The sequence below is a fragment of the Monodon monoceros genome, unplaced genomic scaffold (genome assembly GCF_005190385.1).
Source record: "Monodon monoceros isolate NGI ecotype Baffin Bay Population unplaced genomic scaffold, NGI_Narwhal_1 Super_Scaffold_1, whole genome shotgun sequence".
Taxonomy (NCBI): domain Eukaryota; kingdom Metazoa; phylum Chordata; class Mammalia; order Artiodactyla; family Monodontidae; genus Monodon; species Monodon monoceros.
In genome coordinates this window covers 77,765,177-77,784,588 of record NW_021703765.1, presented here as the reverse complement: position 1 = coordinate 77,784,588, position 19,412 = coordinate 77,765,177, and the positions used below count along the sequence as shown (strand labels likewise).

At 42.5% G+C, this 19,412-nt stretch overlaps 1 protein-coding gene across 4 annotated transcripts in view; it reads right to left on the bottom strand.

The window, feature by feature from the left end:
- ATXN2 (ataxin 2) overlaps positions 1-16,685 on the bottom strand; it is a 124,541-nt gene extending 107,856 nt beyond the window's left edge. For 2 of the 4 annotated variants that reach the window (XM_029222672.1, XM_029222682.1), the window contains exon 1: positions 16,178-16,684. In XM_029222672.1, coding sequence (XP_029078505.1) covers positions 16,178-16,410 — 233 coding nt within the window. In that variant the 5' untranslated portion in view covers positions 16,411-16,684. Of the gene's footprint in view, positions 1-6,302; positions 6,977-16,177 lie in introns of those variants that run through there. The other 2 variants (XM_029222665.1, XM_029222725.1) reach the window with 2 other exon arrangements.
- Between the last annotated feature and the right edge of the window lie 2,727 nt (positions 16,686-19,412).

Sequence of the window (19,412 nt, the reverse complement as noted above, 5' to 3'; positions counted from 1 at the left end):
GTAGTTTATAGCAAGCTACTATGAAAAAACATGGAACATGTTCTCAAATAAGAAAGCTAACATATGGGACAAGCTAAGTTCTACCAAGAGTTAATAAAAAGAAAAATAAATGAGAATTAGCTTCATGGAAGATCTGAACTAGATTTTAGAGGATAAGTATGAAGATGTGGAAAAGGAGAATACTGATGGAAGAGCAGGCAGGCAGGCAGTAGAGGCTGAGTTTGATACCTGCAGAGGCAGTGAGAAAAGGAGGCCATGTTGATTTAAATGGAGGCCATGTTTTGAAGAGTTGATGGAAAACATGACCGGAAAGATAAAATGGGGTTGGCAAATGTCCATGGTCCTGTGGCCTGTTTTTATATGGCTCAGAGCTAAGAATGCTTTTTACATTTAAAGAGTTGTTTTTTTTTAAATAGAAGAATATGCAAAAAAACTACATGTGGCCTGCAAGGCCTAAAAGATTTATTATTTGGCTCTTTACAGAAGACATCTGCCAACCCCTGGGTTAGATCATGGAAAGCCTTGAGAGTGAAAAGGACCTTAGGCTTGGGAATAGGATGATTTTTGAGCAGAGGGGTTACCCAAAAAAAGTAGAGTTTAAATCTAATAGCAAAAGGAAGGCTAGGTTAAACAGGTGGGCACAATTAATGTGTTGCAAAAGTTAAGAATAAAATGGGGACTTCCCTGGTGGCCCAGTGGGTGAGACTCTGCACTCCCAATGCAGGGGGACCAGGTACGATCCCTGGTCAGGGAACTAGATCCCACATGCCGCAACTAAGAGTCCACATGCTGCAACTAAGACCCAGCACAGCCAAAATAATAAATAAATAAATAAATATTTAAAAAAAACAAATAAAATGTATGATTGCCTAACATGATTGTTTGGCCCATAGAAATAACTGCAGCATAGCCAGGAACTTCCCTAAAGCCACAAAATATAGGAATCATTTCTTCAACTATTTAATCCCTTCTCTTTGGAGGACTAATGTGTGCTGCATAAGTCTTATTCAGTGTGTTTTTCTAGCCCCAGGGCTATATAGCCTCCAACTTGACTAAGAAAGGGAGAGTGGAGAAGTGGGTTCTAGCACTCTAATTCTCCTACAGAAACATCGTTAAGTGGTGTTGGAATTCTTAGATCAAGCCAAAAATGCCTTCTTAACCTACAATATAGTATGCTACTCCTTAGTTCAAATTAATTATGCGTAACAACTATCTGATAAAATAGGTGCAGAAAACTAGCCACCATTTATAACACTGTTTACAAATTTTAAAATAAAAATCTTAAGCTTTTGGAACCAGATTCATTTATAAATAGAACTGCCAGGATTAAGGCATGGGTAGTGGAAGCCATTTTATGGCTCACAATAATGACTGAATTGTTTTCTTCATTGATTTTTATCTGCTTTAGTTTTGCCATAGAGCTTAACTAGAAGCAGTGGAGCACAGTTACTAAAAAGCAAAAGCTCTGAAGTCTTACAGGGTTAGAATCTCAGCTTCATCACTTCCTAGCCCTTTGACCCTGGGCAAGTTCCTTAATTTCTCTGAAGTGCCATTCCCTCATCTTTAAAATAGATATGGCACTACCAACCTGACAGGCTGGGCTGTTGTAAGGATTAAAGGATATATAAGTAATGCACTTGGCACAGTTCCTGAAACCTAACAGGCACAAAATAAATGGTAACCAACATTATATAAACAGAAAGCTCTCCATAAATTGTTTTCACATCATACATACATATCTAAACTTTTTTCTTCAGAAAAATGGCTTCTACTTGGCTCAGAAATGCTAGTTTTTTCTAACATGTTTTACACAGGAAAAAAGGTATTAGTAATAAATAAGAATTCTCATTTATTCTCTAACCTTTTAGATTGGGTTAAAACTAATGCAGACTTCCTATATAACATTCACAGACTATGAATAACTAAATTCCTTATCTGTCACAAATGCAAGTTCCTCATTTTCTTTTCCACTTTTCATCCTAAGGAGCCTGTTGACTTACATTCCTTCACCCAGGGAAGCTAGTGACTCAGGTTTCTGGTCAATTAAAGTAAAAAACTAATTGTAACATTCCTTAAATCCATCACCAGTTTTCTTCTGTTCTCACTTGCATACACCTTTTCAGAGATCCTAAATACAACAATAGTAAGTCATTCCATCTCTGCCACTTTCTAGCTGAGTAACGTTAAAACAGGTCACTTATCGTCTCTGGGCCTTAGCTCCCTCATGGGTAAAACGGGATGGGGCAACAGATTATCTAACAGGACTGTGTGATAATCAAATGAGAAAGAATGTATATATATTATATATATGTAAAATGTATGTATATGCCCTAGCAGAACAAGCTCATGGTGGGTCCACTCAAATACAGTTTTCCCTCTCCCTTTCAATTATGACCCTAGTCAGCTTTCACAAGCTTAGACCAGGAGGCTTCTCTAACATACTGATTTCTATGACTAGTGAGTAGCTATCCCAAAAGCACTGAAAGGAATAAGAACCTTAGCAACATACTAGACTACTCTCATAAGAGGACCTATCTTCTGATAAAGCAGTAAGTTTTCTCCCTTCATCTAAAAGATTTGCCATATTGTGTAAGATAGAAGCATGCTAAGCGTTAGTGATAAGGGGAAGCAAAGGTGTGAACTTTCTGCCCTGTCTCCCCTACTAGTACATAAGCTCCAGGAAGGGAGAGACCTCATCTGGCTTGTTCACCACTGTGTCCCCAGAGCCTGGCAAACAGGAGGTACTCAAAAAGTTTAACTATGGTATGCCTATAAAATAAATGCCATGTTCCATTTGAGATGACAACTTTTCCTTGGCAGGGTAAACTCGTCTGCTTAATAATGAGATCAGTGCTCATGCAGTTAATAAAAAATTTACCACTTACTAAGTATACAAAGTGGTACAAAGCACTCGTCCCTATCCTCAAGATGTTCTAAATCTAGAAGGCAGGCAATGCAAATACAGAAGCTCCTTTACTTTCAAACAAGTTAGACCCCAAATACTGATAGTTTCTCATCACCAAAGATGATAAACAAATGGCAAACAAGCACATGAAAAGATGTTCAATATCATTAGACATAAGGAAATGCAGATTCAAACCACAATGAAATACCACTGCAGTCACTAGAACGGCTGAAATTAAAAACTAGCATACTAAGTGTTGCCAAGAAATTAGAGCAATTAGAAATCAGTTACTTTAGCAAAGTTTCGCAATTATTTTTAAATTTAAATAAACATTTGCCATACAACATAGCAATTCCATTTCTAGGTATTTAATCAAGAGAAATGAAATTGTTATGACCACACAAAACCTGTACATCAATATTCACAGCATTATTCATAATAGCCCAAAACTGCTAACAACTTAAAAGTGCATCACTTGATAAACATTGTACACGCACACAATGGAATACTACTCAGCAAGAAAAAAAGAAGATACTGTTAACATACAGTAACATGAATGAATCTCAAAGCATTATGTTACATGAGAGAAGCCAAACACAAAAGGCTGTATACTGTATAATATCATGTATATGACATTCTAGAAAAGACAAAACTATAATGTTAGGAAACAGATCGGTGATTACCAGGTTTGGAGAAAGGGGACTGACTGAAAAGAGGCACAAGGAAAATTTATGGGATGATACTCTGATTGTGGTGGTGATATAAGACTGTACGTTTTTCAAAACTCAAGAACTATACACTAAAAAGGGTGAACTTTACTTTTTGTAAATTATATTTCAATACGTCTAATTAAAATACAATCTATCACAGTAACTGTCTAGCAATTTAAGCTAAATCACGGCACACTGAACAATGAAATTTTTAAAGTTTCCTCTGTACATCCATGTGATCCTAAGTCCAAAATGGACAGGAGGAAGTTTGAACGCTTATAGACCCAATATATGAACATTCTATTTGGCATCTTCTCCCAAAAGACAACCTCTTAATAATCTTTTCCAATGTCACTGGAGATTCCTTAGACTCTTTATTCAAAGTACTCTGAACCCGTAGCACTGTTTGTAGGTCTTGACAAAAATTTCAGTAATAGCATTTTAACTACTTTAGCCTTCTCCCAAATTAACACCACTAGCTGCAACTTCCAAGTTTTTCCATTTCATCCACTAATTCTCCTTATCTTTTGTTGATTATTACTGACTAAATATGCATGGTACTTTTTGCTCTCTGTCCTTCAGAATAATTCATCCCATCCCAAGCCATCATTTTCCTACTACTTATAATTTTTAAAAATCTCTAATTTCTACCATAATTAAGTTGTTTCTTCTGACTGGCACTATCAGTACTCACTGATGCTGCACTTTTTGAAAATGACAGCTTTAACAACGATAAACTAAACTCAAACACAGTAAACACATAGAGAATTTTAAAATGACAAGAATGGTTGACTGCAAAATGACCATAAACCACCCCAAAAAAGGAAAAAACAAAAAAAAGGCCATCTGTCGGTGGGATGAACCCACTTTTGATCTGTGGTGTAGCTCTACTCCTAATCTCAGAGTTCATCCTGAGAAAGTTTGTAAGTGGAGGAGCTGCTGCACTTAAATGCAAGACACTGTACATTGGAGGGACTTCCCTGGTGGCGCAGTGGTTAAGAATTCTCCTGCCTAATGCAGGGGACACGGGTTCGAACCCTGGTCCGGGAAGATCCCACATGCCACGAAGCATCTAAGCCAGTACGCCACAACTACTGAGCCTGCGCTCTAGAGCCCGTGAGCCACAACTACTGAAGCTCATGCACCTAGAGGCCGTGCTCTGCAACAAGAGAAGCCACCGCAATAAGAAGCCCTGCACTGCAACGAAGAATAGCCCCCGCTCACAGCAACTAGAGAAAGCCCGCGTGCAGCAACAAAAACCCAACGCAGCCAAAATAAATAATAAATAATAAATTTATGGGGGAAAAAACACACTGTACATTGAATGCCACAGGAATGATACTTGCCAAAAATCACAGGGGCACAGGAAGAATCCCATTTTCCTAGGGTAAATATGGTGAGGGACTGTGTAAGAAAAGATCTGTGCTAAGCCTTCAAAAACCTATGCTTAAGAGGACAAGATGACTAGATTGACATAATTTGATTTATTCTGGAGAATACAGTATGCACAGTCTGTGGAGCGACTTGACTAAAACTATTCATGAATAGTCTCGATTTGATTCAGCTAGTAATGAAAGCTACTAAAAGTTTCTTAATAGAAACAGTACACAATGAAAGATGTTTGGGGGAGATTTTTTTTTTGCCGGGGCGGGGTGGAGGGGACGATTTTTATGGCTATAGAGTATATAGGAAGTGTCTAGGCATAAAGAGACCAATCAGAAAGTCTGCTAAGCTACAGTCAGCAAATCCCTCCGGTGCCCATGATAAAGACTCAACCCACCCCCTTCTCTATCTACATCTCTTCTCTAAAGCCAGACGAAATCTCAGAATCCTCCAAACAACATGAAATCTCAGAATCCTTCAAACAACACAACAATCAATCATAATTACCAGATAAAGTGAAACCTATTTGCCAGCTAGGTTAAAGATTAAGAAAGGACAGTCACAGAGGAAAGGAATGCCTGGTAGAAACAGAGGAACTTCATTTTGGATTCAAGTTCCTAAGTTAAAAGGACTAAAGAGACACTCTTCCACTTAAATGTGACAGAAAACAAAAAATAGCAGAGTAGGGGACTTCCCTAGTGGCACAGTGGTTAGGAACCTGCCTGCCAATGCAGGGGACATGGGTTCGAGCCCTGGTCCAGGAAGATCCCACATGCCGCAGAACGGCTAGGCCCATGCGCCACAGCTACTGAGCCTGTGCTCTGGAGCCCATGAAACACAACTACTGAGCCTGAATGCCGCAACTACTGAGCCCTCATGCCATAACTACTGAAGCCCGAGTGCCTAGAGCCCGTGCTCCACAACAAGAGAACCACTGCAGTAAGAAGACCGCGCACTGCAACTAGGAGTGTCCCCAGCTCACCGCAACTACAGAAAGCCCGCGTGCAGCAATGAAGACCCAACACAGCCAAAAATAAATAATAAATAAATTTAAAAAAATAGCACAGTAGACCCTTTGCTAATTGAAATACTTAGAAAATTTTTTTCTGGACAGGTGGATCTTTTCTTAGATTACTAAATGAGTATCAAATTTTGAAAATAAGTCTTAAGAAACATATTACAAAGAAGAGGGAACAAGATTCCAAAGCCAGCTATGCAGCCAATGATGATGGCAGAACTTTGGCAAATAATCTCTGTGGCCTTAGTTTCCTCATCAGTAAAGAGAATGAGAAGTAAATACTCACCAGAGCCACCTCCAACTCCAGATCTGTATTTCTAAAACACTGAGGGAATTCCCTGGCGGTCCAGTGGTTTACGACTGCGTGCTTTCACTGCCAAGGGCCCAGGCTCGATCCCTGGTCAGAGAACTAAGATCCTGCAAGCCGCGTGGCGTGCCAAAACAAATAAAATACTCAGAGCTTAATATGTGTCAAGAATGACATGTAATAAAAATTTAGTATCTCACTTTTTAAAGAAGGTATTATTTCCCCCTTTTAATAAGTACAGAAACTGAGCCTGAGAGTAACCTGCCCATTCATTCACTCAAACATCTGACCACTTACTAAGTGCCAAGCACTGTTCCAGGAGACTGGGATACAATAGCGAACAAAATGAAGTTCCTGCCCTCACAGAGCTTAAATTTTAGTCACCAGGGGGTGAATCCCAATTCTAGCCCAGACTGGGGTTACCAGATAAAGGATACCCAGTCAAATTTGAAATTCAGATAAATAATAATTTTGTTCCATGCAATTTGGGACCTATTTATACCAAAAAATCAGTCGTCGTTTATCAGAAATGCAAGTTGGGGAGGGGGGGAATAAATTACGAGTTTTAAACTATATACACTATTATATATAAAATAGATAACCAAAAAGGACCAACTGTACAGCACAGGGAACTATACTCAATATTCTATAATAACCTATAAGGGAAAAGAATCTGAAAAAGAATATATACATCTGAATCACTGTGCCATACACCCGAAACTAACACAACATTGTAAATCAACTATACTTAAAAAATAAAATAAAAAAAAATTCAAGTTTAACTGGGCATCCTGTATTTTTATTTGCTAAATCTGGCAACCCTAGAGTAGAAAAAAACTCCAAAACCCTTCCTCAATCCTTTTACTGCATCTCGGTGCCTCTAAATCAGTGACTTTGACTACACCAATGAAAAATTACAGTTTAAATTGCAACACAGTATATATACGTTACAGAAGTTCCTTAAAACAATTCTTACCCTTAAAATGCAATGCACTGTAATATCTTCTATTTTTTTCATTTTTTCTAAAAATGCTTGTCATGACCCACTAAAGTGATTTTACAATCTACTAAGGGGTCATCACCTAACCTTTGAGAAATTACTTCTTTGAAAGATATGAAAAACAATTTAACCTTGTCTTATGAGTCACCATTATGAGCACATCAATTAAACATATTATGCCATAAAACAGTAATGCCTCTGGGGTCTACTAAGGCATGGAGCTATACACTTATAGCCCTTGATGGTAAATTTTTGAGCTCTTGTGTGTTTTTTTATAATTTTCCCATCTCTTAACCTTCTATCATACTATTATTACTTCTCATCGCTACCAGTGTGTTTGCCCCTGAAAGTTTTACCTACTTGCTGGCAATCTGTAAATCAAAAAAGCAAGCTAAGCAGAATCACATATAAAGTGAAAAAGGCCCAAAAGCGCTCACCTTTCTGTAATCTGCACAAGCTTCAACCTTAAGTTTTTTCTCTACCTGATTTTCAAATGTGTTTCAGGATTGAAAAAGAGGTAACTACACAAGGTCCACAAGAAATGTTTATGAGTCCCAAAAGAAGAATGCACGATTTGATTCAAAACCAGCCTTTTCTTTCTTTAAAACTAAAACTGGGACTTCCCTTGTGGTCCAGTGGCTAAGACTCCGCACTCCCAGTGCTGGGGGCCCAGGTTCCATCCCTGGTCAGGGAACTAGATCCCACATGCATGTCGCAACTAAAGATCCCATATGCCACAATGAAGATCCCGCGTGCCACAACTAAGACCCGGCAGAGCCAAATAAGTAAATAAACTTTTAAAAATAAATAAATAAAATTTAAAAATAAATAAAAATAAAACTATAATCAAGATACTCTATTTACAACAATTACTGCTAAGAGTATCTTTTAACATATGACTTATAAAAAGCAATATGAACATAAAGTGGCAATCAAAAATATCTGACACTGACAACCTGTTAAAAAGTCTCTCAAGGTAATATTTTTAAGAGGACAACATTCTAAAGTTCTGAAACTTTTTTTTTTTTTTGCAATACGTGGGCCTCTCACTGTTGCAGCCTCTCCCGTTGCGGAGCACAGGCTCCGGACGCGCAGGCTCAGCGGCCATGGCTCACGGGCCTAGCTGCTCCGCGGCATGTGGGATCTTCCTGGACCAGGGCACGAACCCGTGTCCCCTACATCAGCAGGCGGACTCTCAACCACTGCGCCACCAGGGAAGCCCCCAGTTCTGAAACTCTTAATAAAAATAAGCCACATACCACAAACTGGTGAGAATTACAAAGACTCCATTACAGCATGCCATTTTATCCAGTTCCCAAAATGCATTTAGCTACTAATCATGGCATGAAATTGTTATTGTATGGCCACTTGACTAAATTTCAAGGCTTAAAGTACAAGCAATCTACGTAAGTATTATTTTAAATTAAAGGGAATTTCAAATTTTCACATGAATACAACTGCAAATAATTTTTAGCAAATAAAACCTAAGGTTAATAGTTGTAGCAAATTTTCATAAACCCCCCAGATCCACAATACTAAACAATTACAACTAACAAAACCAAGGACTTCACATTTAAGTAGATTTCACACCACATATGTACAAAATTATATATATATTTTTAAAAGGAACTAGACCTTCTATTTTATCCAGCCGAATTCAAGGTTACAAAAGCTATCCTGAAGGGCAAGGACTGTCTGTGGCTGTGTCTTCTTTAAAATACAAAGCATGATCTATTTATTTATTTATTTGGCTGCACTGGGTTTTAGTTGCCATGCTCACGTGGGACCTAGTTCCCTGACCAGGGATCGAACCCGGGCGCCAGGCATTGGGAGCTCGGGGCCTTAGCCACTGGACTACCGGGGAAGTCCCACACAGTACGATCTTGTTTATCTCTGCATTTATTTAATGGGAAGGATGTAACAAAATTCTACAAATATGTTGCTTTGAGCAAATCCCCTCACCTCTCAAAGCTTAAAATTTTTTCCCTTCTATTTTAAGACTTTGTTATTTTGTTATGCTCTAAAATTCTACAGTTTTAGGGAAAAAATAAATCCTTAAAAAGAAAATATATACTCTTGAATCCAAAACAGTAGGCACCATATGATCTCATTTTCAGAGTCTGAAAAATTGTTCACCAAATTTCTAACAGTGGTTACCTCAAAGGAAAGACTGTGGGAGATTTTAATTTTAAAGGAGTTTGGGCTTTTTTTTTTTAAATTCTGTGCACTCTTCTACATTAAATATTTAAAGCGTACTGTTTTTCAAATTATAAAAGACAGAACTTTCAAATACAAATGAGGTAATACTTATACAAAGACTTTCTCAATTTATTAATCTGAAGAAAGAATCTGTTTTGGACACTGGTTTAAGTACAGCTCTTATCTCTATTATAAGAATAAGCAGTGTGGACCACATTCTGTACATGTCTGTATGCCCCAAAGTGTTAAATTTCATACACACACACACACACACACATATAAAAGAAATTGGTTTTGAGTAGAAAAGTATACTTTAAAGATATAAAAAAACACATTAAGATATAGGTCAGGGGCTTCCCTGGTGGCACAGTGGTTGAGAATCTGCCTGCTAATGCAGGGGACACAGGTTCGAGCCCTGGTCTGGGAAGATCCCACATGCCACGGAGCAACTATGCCCGTGAGCCACAACTGCTGAGCCTGTGCGTCTGGAGCCTGTGCTCCGCAACAAGAGAGGCCACGATAATGAGAGGCCCACGCACCGCGATGAGGAGTGGCCCCTGCTTGCCACAACTAGAGAAAGCCCTCGCACAGAAACGAAGACCCAACACAGCAAAAATAAATAAATTAAACTTCTACCCCCAACATCTTCTAAAAAAAAAAAAAAAAAATCTGCCTAAGATATAGGTCAACCTGTTTCTAATCATGAGTAATGTTAGTAAAGTTATGGGATCTAAAGTGTCTACATTACAAATTCTAGATTTACGTGCTACAATCTTTCAAAAGCTTGATACCAGCTTCATATTTACTGATGAGTAAATTTTCTGACGAACACTCTCCGCCCCCCCCCCCGCTTTTTTTAAAGACTAGTCCTTTGTTTTATTAATTACTTAATGAATTTTTGCTGTGTTGGGTCTTCGTTTCTGTGCGAGGGCTTTCTCTAGTTGTGACAAGCGGGGGCCACTCTTCATCGCGGTGTGCGGGCCTCTCACTATCACGGCTTCTCTTGTTGCGGAGCACAGGCTCCAGACGCGCAGGCTCAGCAGTTGTGGCTCACGGGCCTAGTTGCTCGGCGGCATGTGGGATCCTCCCAGACCAGGGCTCGAACCCGTGTCCCCTGCATTAGCAGGCAGATTCTCAACCACTGCACCACGAGGGAAGCCCCCCCCCTTTTTTCCCCTTTTGGCCACCCCACAGCATGCAGGATCCTAGTGCCCCAACCAGGGATAGAACTCGTGCCCCCTGCGCTGGAAGCACAGTCTTGGCCACTGGACTGCTAGGGAAGTCCCAACACATCCTTATTTTTGAAATCTAACATCTAAGGAGGTAAAAAGACCTCAAGAGGAAAGAGCAATCTACTTTTGTTTTAATGACACTCTTGCTAAAATATATGGACCTCTTAAATCTTGGTATGGTTAACACTCACAGATGACCCAGATAGGCTAAAAAAAAAAAAAAGGCAAGTACTTTCAATTAAAAAAATACAGTAGCAGGTAGGCCTGTTAGTAAACTGTATCTCCACTGAAGTCACAATCATTTGAAATAGCTACAAAGAGAGAGTTTTGTTTAGGCTTAACTCTTTAAAATGATATCAAAATACTATTATTATCTAGCCAAAATAGAAAATTACAATTCTAGGGAAAAAATCCTATAAAAACTTAAAATCCTTTTCAAGGTAAACACTTTGCAATGGTGAAAATAAGTACTAACACAGCTGTATCTATTTAGACAAAAAACTCCTTAAAGCTGAAACATATGGCTATTAAATAGCTATAGTTAACATCCCCTGTGTAAAAGTATAGAAACACAGAAAATGCAAGTTTATATTTAACCAAAAAAGAAACACCATGACTGATACCATGCAATGCGCTGACTTTTCAAAATGCAAAATCTTTAAGCAACTATAGGCTTACTTTTACCTTTGTCAAAGATAAGCTATTTGTTGCAGGTTTTTGCCCAATCTTAAACAGTGTATTTTTGCTGTACACCTGAAACTAACACAGCATTGTAAATCAACTATATTCCAATAAAATTTTTTTAAGTATATTTTCCTTAGGTACTTGGGATGAAAATTAAACTGATTAGGTAAAATTAAAAAGCCCAGTAGAAACACAAAAAGGTACCTCTTTTAACAGCCATCTACAGTTTACCTGTGGATTAATTTGTTAATTAATCCACATAAAAGAATGAATTAGCAAGGGATGATGCAGTTCAAACCTTATAAATTACAACTGGGGCCATATGATTAATTAATTTAGGTTAAAAGCAAATGGCTAACTACCTCACGTTCAAAACTTTGCTCAAATGTTACCTCTTCAAGAGGCCTCCGCTAACCCATTTAAAACTGCAACCCACTCCCTTCCCCCACACTCCCATATCATATCTTTAATCTGCTCTCCTCTAATCCTATGGCTCTTAACTAATATATACAGTTTGCTAATTTAATGTCTCATTTATTGTCTGGTTCCTCACACCGGAATGTAAACGACTGGAGGGCAGCTATCTTTCCTTTTATTCATTAATATATCCCAAGCACCTACCTCTCCATTGTACACAGATTTTCAATACATTTATGTATTGAATGAATGTAGTTTTTTTAGGCTCTTCTATAAGAAACTTAATTTAAAGAGACAAAAATCTCACCAATATTTAAATGGAAGCATGATGAACAATTACAATGAACTGCAGCATAATTTCTAAGTTGCAATGCCTTAAGAGAAAGAAGCAGTGAAAGTACTAAGCTGAAAATTACTAAGAAAGTTTTCATTCACACTTAATCCTGTATCCAAAGAAATTCTAATACTGTATTATTTTAGGGTCTGGAATACAGTAATAGGATTATAAACCTGTATCTACATCTATCTATCTATGGATACATACACATGCAACACATATATTTTAACAGGGAAGGGAACATGGAAAAGAAAGAGATACGGCTTAACCAGTGATAATTCCCAATAGTGCTATGAAATTACAAAAAAAGGTACTAAAAAATAATTTCATCTTATACTAGCAGCTAATAAAAAATACTTTTAGATGAACGAGGAAGGTTAACCAAAAACAAAGTTTCAGAATAAGTTCCTCAGGATTGTCATTCCTCTACGTAGCAGAAGTATCAGCACAATAGATATACCATGTATCCTCATTAATATTAACAGTTACAATTTTCAAACCACCTTCACATTCATTAATTAAATCCTCAGAGAAACCGAAGTGAAAGATAAACAGGTAACTAATAAAAGCACTTAATTATGTATGCACTTGACAATAAATGCAACTTTTCCCTTCAAAATCCCCCAAAGTGTTCGACAAACTACAAAAAACCGTTCTATAAAAGAACCACCTTTTCAGCACTGGAAACTAACACAAATCTCCTGAAGAGTATTATGGCACAGCTAGCAAGAGCCATAAAAAACTTGAAGACCTCTGACCTAGTAAAACCACTCCTGGGAACTTTCTCTAAGGAAATAATTAGACTGAAGCAAAATGCTCTTAGTATAAAGATGTTTACTGCACCACCATCTATAATAGCAAAAATGTGGAAACCCAAATCCCCACAATAGAATGGTTAAGCAGAAACTTTAAAAAGAAAATTTATAATGCAGTGCTAAGAAGAAAAAAGCTGAACACAAAATAACATACACAATCACTAAAGCCACATAAAAATCAAAGCGGCAAAAATAAGAATTGGATTAAGGTAAAATTACGTTCACACTTTAACACTGTGTTTACATTAATCTAAGAGAAAACAGCCACCTTCTAAAGCGTATGACAATTAAAGACAATAAATTTTTGAAAGCCATGAAAATCCAGTTTACAACAAAAAAATTCGAATATGAAATGCTGTATTATTTAAAGGAGACATGTGAGTTTCTAGACTTTCAAGAATATTTTGCTGTCTATAAACATGGCAAACCCAATGCTGCATTTTTTTCATTCACCTTTGGTCCCAGAAACACATTTGAACTGCTGATACACACAAGCATACGTGAAGAAACTCTAGAAACTGTAATTGGTTTATAAAGAACCCAGTAACAGCGATTCAAAATGGAAAGGAATTCCACAAGTACATTAACTAAAGAACGTGTACAAGAACAAAATTTCACACTATATGAATCCAATACATTAAACGAAACTTCACATATTCATCAAAAAGAATAAGGGCTACATACAATTTATGACTCAAAGAAAAGAACTTAAAGCAAGCAAGAATCTAAATTAATCTTAAATGTTTGTGAAGTCTCAAGAAACAAAAAAGATCTGTGGTATTAAAACATTCCAAATATTTTTGATCACTCAAGCCACTCTGAACAAATTCTCTAATTTTTAAGCCTAAGGAAAACTGATGCAATCTAAAAACCTTAGTTTTCATTTTTAATTATTTAAACAATTTGAATATATCTGCCAGATTTCTATCTGATCCCAAAAAGGAAAAAACAGTGCATCCTTCTTTATAAAAATTATACTTAAATTTTTTCCAGAATTTTTTTTTTTTACTATGGATGCCACTGGAAAACGGGAACTGAAGTTACAGAATTGTATGTGGACAGAGCTGGGAAAATAAGCACTTCATTTTAACTAGTTTTGATAGGTAGCAACTGTAGATGCTTCAAAGGCAAAACTGGGAGTGGGGGGCGGGGGTGGGTGGGTAGGGTAGAAGTCAAGAAAAAACCAGTGTTCCTGACTGTCCCACACTGAAGGCAGAACTCCTTAAAAAACCAGCTCTGGGGCCTTCCTAGTGGTCCAGTGGTTAAGAATCTCCCTGCCAATGCAGGGGACACGGGTTCGAGCCCTGGTCGGGGAACTAAGATGCCACATGCCGCGGAGCAACTAAGCCCGTGCGCCACAACTACTGAGCCTGCGCTCTAGAGCCCGCGCGCGTGCCACAACTACTGAAGCCCGTGAGCCTAGAGCCCGTGCCCCGCAACAAGCCACCGCAATGGGAAGCCCGGCACCGCAAGGAAGAGTAGCTCCCGCTCACCGCAACTAGAGAAAGCCCGTGCCTGCGCGCTGCAAAAATAAAATTTTTAAATTTATTAAAAAAAAAATCAGCTCTGAATCATCTTGATGGATAAGTTATCCTGCCATAAATGATAATTCTTTGGAAATGGATTGCTAAAAACCTGTTTTCAAAAAGAAAACTGAAAAAAAAGAAGAAAAAGAGAAAACTCTGCATCAAAAAATACCCTTATCCCACCACCTGCTAAAGCCAGGAGGTCTACTTGAGGACTCTCATCACCGAGCCTGCCAACCCCGTCTAGGCCTAAGGGGAGGCCCGGTAGTGCCGGCAACACGGATGGGCTCGGGGCACAGGGGACGTGGACTGGCCTGCCCTTGGTGATCTCTGGCGGCAATCCCCAAGTTAAGGGCACTGGCCACAATGGAACGCAATCTATTGACATTTGCTGCCCCGTCTGAACACTAAGCATTTTCTTAGTTCGCGAAATGCGAACTGACAACCCCCCCCCCCACGCACCCGGCACCAGGCCTCCAGAGCCAGACCCGGTCGGCTGAGGCGACGTGAGCCCCCAGTCTGTACCACAAACCTGGGTCAAAGTGAAGTGGGGGAGGCGACGCAAGTAAACACCGCATTTCTGCCTTCCGGAACCCCACCGTGCCTCCTGCTGACATCCCTCTCCTCTGGAAATTTATAAATCGGGGCAAGGACTGGGAAAAAACACACAGCGTGCCCGCCCCCTGCCGCCAACGCCCGCTACGTCCCCGGTCCGGCCCGAGCTGCCGCGCCTGGGGCCGGCCTTCGCCCACCACTATTCAAAGGCGCCTTCTCCTCCGCGGCCTCGGAACAGCAATGCGGCTCGGCCGCCACCCGCGCCAGAGAGGCCTTGCGGGGGAAGGAGGGAGGCCGGGAGGGGGTCGGGCACTCCCCCATCCCTTCCGCACGTGGGGGAGGGCGGAACGCTGCGGGAAACCGCACAGAGCCCCATGATTCCCGCGGAGCTCTGGAGCCCCCGCCGCCGCCTCAGACTTAAATGGGAAGGGCTGCGGGGGTCACTGCCCACCCACCTCCACCCGGTCCTTCGATCTCTCCCTGGGCAGAGAAGGGCGTGGGTAAGGAGACTGCACAGACCCTCATGACTCCAGCTGAGGCTGTGGCTGCCCCTTTAACAGGCGGGGGGGGGGGAGACACTGCCCTAACTTTCCCCCCTCCCTCGTTATTCCCAAACGGGGGAGTTGGCAAGTTTCGGGAGACAACCTAAACCTAAAGACCCTTCCACGTTAATATTTAAAGGAGGTGGGAGCGCTGCCCAAGCATCCCCCTCACTGGGGGCAGAGGAGCCTTAAAAAACGTGATCGAGGGCTGACAATCGCCGAGACCTGTGAAGCCTCCCGAACACTTAAATGGAGAGGGGGAGGCTGCCGAGTCCTTCCATCTTGACCGTTTGAGAGAGGGGGTGGGGATGTTGCAGGAGGATGGACACCGCCTGACATTCCCAGAGGGATTCCGCGGCGCCCCCTCACCCTACCGCACCAGGCTCTAGACAGGAGCGCCACCCCCACTGAAGGCCCCCAGCCCACCCCGCCCCCCCAGCCCAGGCAGTCACGGGGCGGGGACCGCGGTGCGGGCCGCGGGGGAGGGGACGCGAGGCCCGGGCTGGTCCAGGCCCCTAAGCGTAGGGGGCAGGGGCGCGACACCCACCTGCCCAGGCCCGGCCGCCCGCCGCCTGCGCTCGCCGCCGCCACCGAGGAAGAGGAGGAGGAGGAGGAGGAGGAGGAGGAAGCCGCGGCCGAGGACGACGAGACTGAGGAAGAGGACGGCGACGGCGCGGCGGCGGGCGACGTGAGAAGGCCGCCGCCGCCGCCGCCGCCAGGCTTGCGGGCATTGGCGGCCGCGGGCTGCTGCTGCTGCTGCTGCTGGGGCTTCAGCGACATGGTGAGGGGCCCATACACCGGCCCGCACGCCGGGCGGGGACAGCCGGGAGCCGGGCGCGCCGAAGAGACGCCGGAGCGCGGCGGGGACGCGCGGGCGCCGAGCGGGGAGGCGCGGGTCGGCGCGGCGGGGGGGGCACCCGGGCCGGCGAGGGGGAGAAGGAGGACGACGAAGGGGCGGGGAGGCCCGCCGAAACCGAGGAGCCGCCGGGAGCCGGGCCGGGGCGCGCCACCGCCGTTGCCGTTGCTACCAAAACAGTCTGAGGCGGAGGGAGGCGAGCGTTGCCCGGAGGGAGGGGGGCCGGGGCCGGGCGGGGGAGGGGCGGCGGAGGGATACGGTATCGGAGCCCCGCCGCTGCCGCCGCCCCGCCGCGCCGGCCGCGGGAGCGAGCGCCGCCCGGGCCACCTGGCCGCAGCGAAGCGACGAGGCTCGATGGCCGCCGCGGGGCCCCGAGGAGCTGCGGCCGCCGAGCGCATCGGCGGTCGGGCACACAGAGGTGCCGCGTGGCGACGCCGGATGGGCGCGGAGGTGCGGAATGGGGACTCTTTACCGGAAGTCGGAAGGGTCGGGCGGAAGCAGAACGTGAGGCGGCCCGGGGCAGGGAGGGACACGTGAGGAGCGGGCGCCGCGCAGGGCCGCGTTCGCTGGGGTCGGGTGAGGGCCCGGCGCCGGCCGGCCCTGCCCGGATCCGCCCTCTTCGAGGCGGGTCTGCTCTTCGGAGAGGGAGTGTCTATGTTCGCCTGCAGGGCCGGCCTAGTGTAGAGAACCCAAACGCAGTGGTTCTGGGCGCCCTTCACCCGCGCAGCGTTCACCGTTCTCAAGCTGCTAGGAGAATCCGTGTTTGCCCCACCTGATGCAACTTCGAAAATGGACTGCAAGTGTCTTCAGGGCGGAGACTGTCTTGCTACATATAAAGCACCTGGAACACAAGCCTCCCATAGTTTTCTTTGTATCCCCGGCACCTGGCACACAGTAGGCTCTCACTGTGTCAGCCGGGTGTCAAAGACAGTCCGTCCTGTCTTCCCTTGCCAAGACCAACAGGGTAGGAATCGAACAACCTCCCGGGGCCACCCACATCTGATTACCTTTTCCCCGCTTTTCCAACCCCGGCACCACTGACCAGAAAACTCTTTTGGGTATCTGACCTTCATTTGAACCCATGTTCCTTCACTTTGAACTTCTTTTTCCTCCTTCATGAGACTCAAAAAGAAGTGTACATGATTGGTAGAGCTATTGGTAATGGGGTTTCCTTCGGTGGAGACAGATCTCACAAGAATGTGCGAACTTTAGACCTTGGCCCCTTTAGAAGTTTTACTTTAACTTAGCTTGGTAGCCAGCACAGTAATCCGTGTTTCTTTTCTTTCTTTCTTTCTTTTTCTTTTTTTACTGTGTTGCAATTAAATTGGAAGCGATTAGGTAACTTTTGTTTCCCTTGGTGAAGAATCTAGTTTTTTAAAAAGTGAAATTACTTCAGGAAATGATAGGGAGGAAACACCAACATGTACCTCAGTCTCCCAGAACTATCAAATAAAGGTAAAGACATAGAGAAACTTAGAAAATGATTAAGCCATGAGCCTCCAGTAGCCAAATTGAAAATCTCCTAGATAGTTGGGCAAAAATGATTATCATATTCTGCAAACAGTTGAAAAGTGGGATATCAACTTTATCTTCCATCTGAGGTAGAAAGGAGGTTGAGGAGAGAAAGAGCATTCTTTTAAGCCAACAGTTGCAAACTCCTTGAAAAATTAACCCAAAGGAAACTGAGACTAAAAAACTGGATGAGGAAAAAAAAAAAATAGAAGGACCATAATAGAAATACAATCAACTTTCTCTCGTTTAATGATTTGACAGTTAGCCATATCTGGGACCAAGGTCCCAAAATTCAATGCTAGGACCAAATTCCACAGATAGAAGGAAAAAAGAAAGTGGAATAAGAAGACCTGAAGCTGACATAGCTGAACTTGATTTCAATTATGCTGAGAAAGCTGAAGTTTTCACCTATTATTATTGAAACTATATTTTAACAGCTTTATTGAAATATATCTTACTATGAAATTCACCCATTTTGTGTACAATTCAGTGATTCTCCGTAAATTTGCATCACAACTAATTTCAGAACATCTCCATCACCCCAAAAGAATCATTTTTACCCATTTGCAGTTACTCCCAGAACATCCTCAGCCCCAGCAGCCACTAATCTACCTGTCTCAGTGGATTTATCTGCTGTATACATTTCCTATAAATGGGATTTTACAGTGTGTTCTTTGCCTTCTTTCACTTGACATGTTTTTCAGGTTTATCCATGTCATAGCATGTATCACGGTTTCATTCCTTATTATCACTGAGTAGTATTCCATTGTATGGATATACTTGGATTCAACCAACCATGGATCGAAACAGAAATTTTTTTTTAAATTTTTATTTTATTTTTGGCTGCGTTGGGTCTTCGCTGCTGCGCGCGGGCTTTCTCTAGTTGCGGTGAGAGGGGGCTACTCTTTGTTGCGATGCGCAGGTTTCTCATTGCGGTGGCTTCTCTTGTTGCAGAGCACGGGCTCTAGGTGCGCAGGCTCAGTAGTTGTGGCGCACGGGCTTAGTTGTTCCGCGGCATGTGGGATCTTCCCGGACTAGGGCTCGACCCTGTGTCCCCTGCATTGGCAGGAGGATTCTTAACCACTGTGCCACCAGGGAAGCCCCCCCAAAAATTTTTTTCTTACAGGTTTTTTTGGTTTGTTTTTGTCTTTTGTTTTGTTTGTTTTGGCCACGCTGTGCGGCTTGTTGGATCTTAGTTCTCCCACCAGGGATCGAACCCAGGCCCCTGGCAGTGGAAGTGCTGAGTCCTAACCACTGGACCGCCGGGGAGTTCCCCCCCCCCAAAATTTTAATTCCCAAAAGTTCCAAAAAGCAAAACTTGAATTGGCTAAGCTCTGGCAACTATTTATATAGCATTTACGTTGTATTAGTTATTATAAGTAATCTAGAGGTGATTTAAAGTATACGGGAGAAT